The 8,262-nt window shown below is 42.8% G+C and overlaps 1 protein-coding gene across 2 annotated transcripts in view; it reads left to right on the top strand.

The window, feature by feature from the left end:
* Nucleotides 1–301: 301 nt before the first annotated feature.
* Dlg5 (MAGUK family member discs large 5) overlaps nucleotides 302–8,262 on the top strand; it is a gene marked incomplete at its 3' end in the record, with an annotated part of 48,231 nt that continues 40,270 nt past the window's right edge. For both annotated transcript variants that reach the window (XM_022845127.2, XM_022845211.2), the window contains 1 exon segment: nucleotides 302–1,745. In XM_022845127.2, coding sequence (XP_022700862.1) covers nucleotides 1,718–1,745 — 28 coding nt within the window.

The following is an 8,262-nucleotide window of genomic DNA, read 5'->3' as shown; positions in this document are numbered from 1 at the left end:
TAACCTCCTACAAATTGTAAACTGCTGTCTAGCTCTACCTATAGACAATGGAGTGCAACATGTATGATATGGACCGTAATTCTAAGTCGCTATGGTTATTATTTTGGGACACACGTCGCGCGATTATATTCGTGTCTGAAACATCAACTGCTTCTCATCTCTGGCTCGTCAACGCGCTAGCTTTGGTTCGCGCAAACGAGCTCAGCGCGGGCTTCCTCTTAACCCGCCGCTTGTCTCAGGCACTCCGCCATTTCAGCCGAAGCCCCGTCGCCCCTACGATCCCCCTGTGGCGAACATCCCGTCGTCCGTCAGTCGACCGTTTTGTCGGTCTATTTTTTATTTATCAGAGCAGTCGCAGCAGAACACAGTGTAGTGTGCAGACGGTGGCTGGTGGTTGATCGGGGTGCTTCGATGATGGTTAGTGAAACTGTGGTAGCTGTGTGCCGTAGTGGTCGAAGAAGAAGACATTTAACGTGATCATTGTTGGTGCTGTGCAACGAGTACTCTTATTATTGATATTGAAATAATCTATTCTATTCGATGCGACTACGTGCACTGGCCTGCCAGGCTGCTCCTGCTATTGGCATTGCAACAGCCACTGATACGACCTGCGGCTGATTAGTGATGGCTATGTCTGTCCTGCTATCTGAATCGCTGTCGATCAGGTTAGACTTTGTTTCACGATAACTAGCAACAGGCAACAAGCAAAAAGAGTGGAAAAAGACATATCGACAGACGGACGGACGGACGGACAGACGTGTATATGTGTGTATTGGAAGAGAAAGAGCCTGTCGTGCTGCTGCTGCTGCTGTTTGGGAAGGCAGTGGACGTGGTCGTGCAGCGAAAAGTCATAATAGCTTTCGAGTAGAGAAAAGGGGAAACGTCAGGCAGTTGATTGTCTTATTTAGGTGCGCACATGATCAAACATTTTATAAGACTGAGGAGAGCGGAGAAAGCAGGGATGCTGTGAGTGAATCTATCTCATTGCACTAACAAGGGTAATAGGAACGCGGTAGCTGCAGTGGCAGGAGATAGATCACTTTAACGATAATCGAATGTTGCTGCTACAACGAACGTACGCAGACGTGACGTGATGTGTGTGGGTTCGAGCGCTTGGTGCTCAGTTACTTGCGATGAACTTATTAGCTAACAGAGTCAGAGCAGATCATCGCTTAGAGCCGCCCCTAGCGCTACATATACAGCAATATCTATCGTCCAAACTATTTCAACAGTCGCAAAAGTAGGGGCACAACTACTGGCAGTGATAGAGACAGCGGAATTAGCGGCGGCGGCGGCGGCGGCGGTGGCTGCGCCAACAATCGCTATAGCAGAAGCGCCAGGGCCTGGACTGTCAGCAGCAGCAGCAGCAAAAGTAGCTACAGTTGCCGCTCGCTTCGAAACAGAAGAAGAAACAACGACAGCGATAGCGAAACCAACGAAATCTGCGACAAAAACGGGAGCGGCGCTGGTGTCATCGCCATCATCAGCTTCAGCATCGTTCCCTTCGACGAGGTGTCGTTGTCGGGGCTCATCGCGGCTTCAGTTACCGCCAGCACGAAGCGCTGTCGCTAGCATTACTGCTGCTGCTGCTGCTGCTGCTGCTGCTGCTGCTTCTTCAAGACGATAACTGCTCGGGCTGCTGAAAGTTGAAAGAGGACGAGCGAGTTCATCGGCCGCGGCCAGCATCCCGCAGTTGGCAACTCATTGACACAACTCAATGTATCTTAGTGCGTCAACGGGGCAAGGTGCGTGTATCATCGGTTGAAACTCTCATTCTACAGTGTATATGTGCATATTTGTGTGTATGCATGTGTGTGTGTACGTATGTATGGATCGGCTGGCACGCAAGTCGTTCGAACGTTTCGAACGAACGAAATGAAGTCAGCGCACTATTGTTGCTAGTTGATACGGAGGAGATGGCGAGTTTGACAGCTGACCACAAACCATACTACAAAAAGGATTTTCCACTTACTAGAATAACAATGATCAAACTCCACTACACCAAATGATCATATCTATAATTATAGCAGAGGATTCTTGATCCCAGTACCACAGGGCTACTCAGGAGCAGTCAGCTGGGACGACATTATTAATCATCCTATTGCATATACGCAGTACATATCAAACAGAACCGTTAGTAGCGAGACGATTTTGTATATTATATTTACACCTGTATGTGTGATATAGAAAAATAATAGTTTTACATCAACTGCAATACTAGCATATTATTAAGAGTTATAATTGTTATGTGAATCGATACATCTCGTGTACGTGCATGAGATACTGCCGGCAGGCAGCAGAAGTAATATCGAAATTTCAAGTAGCAACTGCCTACATGCAATTTCATTGATTTGCGCTGTCTACAGGTGTAGGGGACTTTATAATGAGTGCCACACGTCGTGTGCACGCTGTTGAATATAATGCGAACGGTCAGTTGATAAGCGTCGTTTCCGTTATTATTGATAATTTTTCACATTATAAAAGAGAAATAGGATATATTTGCTTGTTTATTACATCATACCGTATATATGTATATTAGAAAAGACGGCGTTTGTGCCGTGAAAGAAACAAAACAAACGTGGAAGGATAAAAGGAGCACAAATGAATACAGCCATAGAATGAAGCAGATCGCCCTTCGCCGTCACCAGGACGCCTTACACAAGTGTCTCTGTGATGATACAATGATGCGTTAATGAACGTTAAATCAAGGCTTTCTCAAAGAGGATAGTTACTATGATACCACTATTGGCAATAGGAAAATATGCGAAAGCAGCAGCAGGTAAATGAAAAGATCAAAAATAATTGCTGTCCTATTATTCCCGCACCGTACTATACCGTTAGCTCATTCAATCGACTCAGATTCGAGTCAGTAAAACCCCAAGATGATGGCATTTTGAACGTAACATTTTCATTTCGAATTCCCGACTTACAACAGCTAGAAGCTCGACTAGCCTCAACGCAAAGCGCTTAGTCGTGCGGTAAATAACAACGGCAACGACGTCATGCCGATCCAACATTTGAATTGTAGTGCTACCTACCTCGCATGTATTTTCCTGCGGTATGAAGTACGTGTGTAGCATTTAAGGACTGCATTCAACCAGATCTCGATCGTTATTTCGGCGGTGACAGCAGACGCAACAGGGGCAATATCAGCAAAAAGCATAAACTCTAGCTGCATTGAGACGTTTCCATCTACACTGCCGAATTATCTCGCCAACAAATATATAAAGCCAAGATGTGATACAAACGCGACTGTGTGTCAAATAATTAACAAAAGTACATATACAGAAAACAGTTACTTACCTACCTAAAGATGGATAAACGATTTCGCAGGGCCGGAACTGTCTTATTTGTTGTGATTAGCTGGTCTAGTCGAAACAAGGCTAAACACATCCGGGTGTTCTGTCGTACTTGTCCTTTCTTATTGCCAAGATTTTGTCATTGTTTTGCATTTCAAGTGCCCTAATTAGTTATCATTGCATTTCATTGAGATTTAATTTTTTAACGCCGAAAATTTGCTTTTCGGAGACGGAAAAATTGCTCAATACTTGAATACCCCATTCTTCAAACGAAAAATCTATTGAAGCTGGCTCAATCTAAAGATATGAGAGTTCGGTTAGGAGGAAACGGATTTAAATATGGCCAGAAGAGTTTTGCGGTGACTGCTTCGGCTAGCAAACTATGCGTGTGCGAGAATCATTAGTTCAACTGTCCATTGTAGTTGCGTTATCAGTGTCATGTCGACCAACTTCAATCAAATATATCGCATATGGTGATGACGACGTTGGCGACTTTGGTAATGGCTGTAGCGATGGTGGCTGTGTACTTGCACACTAACCGGACATCTATAGTGAAATGTTTATGGTCTATTCTCTCATCTTTTTTTTTTTGCCTGTTACCGCTGCTTTCTACCATATCACTATCTGAAGTGTTGGACGGAAGTTCAGGCGAAATGATCCATAATACATACATATTATACGGTGATATCCCCGACAGCAAAGATCAAATCGACAACCGGTAACAATGACCGTCACCGAAGTGACACTGCTTCATCTCCAGCGGCTCTACCACGCATCCATTCGACACGCAACTGTTCGGTTTTCTTCCCGAACCCTGTTTCGCCTTTCTTCTGACTTTGTCTACATTTTATCTTTTCACTTACTTTCTTACGAATGTCTATATAAGCCAGTGTGCGTGGCTGCTTTACTGCGTGAATCTCTTGTCGCTATCTTATGAGCGCTGTCGTTAAGTCGTGAGAGAAAGGTCCCAACCTACGCCCCCTCCCCTTACCCTGTGCTCTATTTCCGATTCCTTTCTGAGGCCATTACCTATAGCCATAGCAGCTTCGAGAGAAACCTAAAGGTTCGTGTGTGTTAGGGAAAAAGGGTTTTTGGCCAAACCCAGTTTAAGGTAAGTGGACAAGGGGCACTGGGTAGAAGCGAGGGCACGACAGGCAAACCCGTCGGACGCCGTCGCGACTTCGGTGGGAAGGTGCAATTTGAAGCTAATAAACGGCGGTTACCATCAGGTTACTGCTTCTGCTGCTCCAAACGCCGCTAAAATTATCGCTAAGGGTACTGGTGTGTTTAGCGTCTTTATGTTCGTTTACCTCTACCATTACTCGCAATGTCGTTGGTGGTACCGTAGGAGTTCAAATCGGTGACTGTGGCCGCAAAAAGAAGTGACGTTTTTCTTCGTGCCTCTCTCTCGTCTTTCTTTCCCTCTGTACTCTAAATCCAATCTTTCATTACTACAGCGCTTGTCGTGTAGGCTAGCTAGGCCACCTTTTTCTGTTTCTCTTTAATGTAACTCGTGGCGCGCCACTTGTCGAACCTTCTTTGCTTTTTCTGGCCACACCGTTGGAAAGTCGCACGCGGGCCTTCGGTCGTTGGTGCAATTCCTTCTCATAGGGGCTGCAGGTTGCGTCGCGTCTCGTATAGGTAGCATAGTATGTTACGCTAAGGGAACAGGATGTAGGTGTATGAAGAAGAGTACTTCTAACAGACAAAACAGTATGGCCTACTCCAATAGATTTGCCTTTTAAAGTCGCGTTAGATTTGTGCATATGCCTTGATGCTGCCAGTTCGTGTCTGTCTACGAATAATACGCATTCTTCCTATGAATAGCAGCGTTTGTAGAATATTTTCAATTGAGTTATTCTGAATCTCCAACGGTACAGCACATAACCAGAAGGAAATAAAGCGGAAGAGTACATGCAACGCTTTGAGACGTAATCGAAACGTGTCAGTTTAGGTGTTGGTGACATTATATCATGCAAGAGCCTGAATTGGCTGTATTTGAAAAAATGTGTTTACGTGGTTTAAAGACAATAAATGCAAGTCGAAAAGGCTGTCATTTCGTTAAACATTTTATTGGCCGAACATTCCGTCAGCACGGAACCTATTTGCCTAATTCATGATCATTAATAACTCTACGTCTAAGCAGGGCATCATATTCATTAAACAATGCGTGTTATAAATACTGTTCGAAGATGCCACCCGACTATAACAAGCAAATACACCAAGTGATTATCAACAAATACTAAATAATGATTTTATTTAGCTGACAGGACCAGCTGTTTAGCACTGGTCACGATAAAATCGTTTTCTATGACTCTTGCATGCATTCTGCGCATGCAGCATCCGTGACACACAATTAAGTCTATGCAGAAAAGTTAGAAAATTCGAGCTACTTTTCTAATCTTCACTTTTTGTCATCACGGTTTTTCTACAAAAAACCAATACGATGCATTTTCCTCCTTTTGATATCGCATTAAATCAACATAAAGCTTTTGTCTGTCCCCTTTTCTTTCGCGAACTAAGTATGAGCTTATGCTTGTTTGGCTGTTCATAGACAGAATTTTTGAGTTAAGAATTTATTCTAGCCGTCTTGACCTCAGCAAAACTGTGGCTGGCGCCCCTTCTACTGCTACCGCACCTGACTACAGGCAACTAGCTTTTTGCGGTACAGGCCTTGCCATGTGGGCTGTGCAAAGCTAGAACCCGAAAACCCAAATGTTCAAAGGAAGGGCCGCCGATCTTGGTAACTGTGTACATTATTGATGCGAAGAGGTAGTTTGCTTCGTTCAGCTGGCGGTGGAAAACGGCTTCGGCCATAGCAATACCGGCTACCTACGTACGGTGGAGATGACGATGTCGAAAGGGTGATTTAGGCACTGGTCCCTAACATCCACAGCGCCTGTTTCCTCTAGTCCTGTCCTCTATGTGTCTCTCATTTCGTTTCAAGATGCTCATTTATTTGGCTAGCTAAGTTCAGTCTGTTATGGACTTACGACCAAATGGAAACCGAGGGTCAAAGGTAAAAGGTGAGGTGGAAAAGAAATGGATAAACAAACAAAGCACACGTGACCTCATTCTGGTTCAGTTTGTATCTCTGATAAGTACAAAGGTTTCTCGTTTATAGTACATAAATGGCAAAAGTACGGAAATTCCCTATCACACGTCAGAGCTGTTCCACTAAGGTGCTTACGGCGAAATGAATATATGGAATTTAATCGCAAGGCTGGTAGTAGTAGTACGCTCGCAAATAATATTCTTTCTATATTTTTTAGAACTCATTGTAGCCACTAAAAACATGCTCATGTGCAAGCTATATAAATCAGCAACGTCACCTACTAGCTGTTCTTACTCTAAAGCTTCTCCGATCTGCTTTAGCATAGATTTGTTTGCGTTATTTTTCAAAACCTCATCAGATGATCGGGCACACTTAAACAATGACAATTAGAATTTGGTAAATTCAAGTAAGTTCAAATATTCGAGTCCGTTTCATCGGTTTGAAGATTGCCCATCTTAATGCAATTAGGTGCTAAACTTTAGAAATTTCGACCTCTTTCTTTTACTATTCTAACATATGTGCTTTTCTGTGCAATGATCCGCCTCTTATTGTTGGCGTCCTCCATAATCATGAAAACTTCGTTTCTTTAGCGATCGAGAGAAACTTTCTTTCGATCGAGCTTTTATATTTGACGTTATATGATTTACATTATCGACATGTCTTATTTTATTTAAAGCGTTAGTATCATACTGATAATTTTGAACTAGTGTTTTTCTATTAAATAACGATGCGTCAGCTAGTCGTTAATGAGACCTCCATAAGACGATTGAATACCCTGTCAAAAGCAAATTGTTAACAGGAATAATTGTGAAAGGCCGACTTTTAATATCTTTCATTTCTACTCTAGCTTAGCCCCTGTCCGTTTGTTTCAACGTTCTTAATCCATTCGAAGCTTCGCCCCCACTCACATTAGCTATCTTAGAACTTAGCCGATAGTATTTGTAGTCTTTTGTGAGATCTACAATTAATCTATCAGCTTCTTGTCACTGGCGAGTTTCTGACGAGTACGATTCCGGGTGCAGCATACCTGATACACAAATGAAATCATATTATATATTTTTAAATTTTAGTGCCGCGGTTATGTACACCGTTTGCCAATATTGTCGCTGCTTACCCAATTCAGTCAATCTATCGCTCAATTTTTCCAATTTACTTTACGGAGCATAAACCGTGGCCACTCAAGTGAATTCCATTTCGGTTTGCGAACATGATAAGCTCATCTACGATGGTTACGCTATCGAAATTTTGACATTTATACTCTATAGACGCATTGTAGACGCGTTAGGCTTTTAATAAAGGCGGAGCTATCGGACGAAGAAACCTAGCATTGAAAAACGATTCGAGTAACTTGATTTTTTTGGTTAATTGAACAGATTGAAAATTTTAGCAAGTGAGTTGGCATGGGTTCTTTTACTTGATAAGCACTATCGAAGTTTTATCTTCGTATGTTTATTTCTTAGCTTACTTGATAGCCTTCTATGGTCTGTACATAGTTAGATGCAAACTGTCCAGTAGCGCAGCTTTAACTACTACCTAAACGGCCGATTACGTGCTAGGCTTATGTTATATCTATTGCTTTGTGGCCTGTTTTTCGTATGCTTTCGATAGAGCCGCTACGTCCACTTAGTGTAGGAGTTCGCTATCACTTGAAGCGCTGGGCCCCTCGAAGCCCCTTTCGAAAAAAAAAACATTACGTTTGGTATCGCTTACTATTCGAGTATGGGGATACAGATGTGCACAACTAGACTTGCATTTGCAGCAATTTATTGGCCTGAGCTAAAATCGTACTCACTAACAGTAATGCGGAAATTTCAGGGAAGAATATTAAAGTATATTCAGTGTGGAAGTTGTGGTTGTACTAACTTATTCTGTATGTAAGAGAAATTAGGTGATTTTTAAAAGATATAT

The sequence above is a fragment of the Varroa jacobsoni genome, unplaced genomic scaffold, assembly GCF_002532875.2.
Source record: "Varroa jacobsoni isolate VJ856 unplaced genomic scaffold, vjacob_1.0 scaffold_12, whole genome shotgun sequence".
Taxonomy (NCBI): domain Eukaryota; kingdom Metazoa; phylum Arthropoda; class Arachnida; order Mesostigmata; family Varroidae; genus Varroa; species Varroa jacobsoni.
The sequence above is the reverse complement of the archived record's forward strand: the minus strand, read 5'-3'. Positions and strand labels throughout refer to the sequence as shown.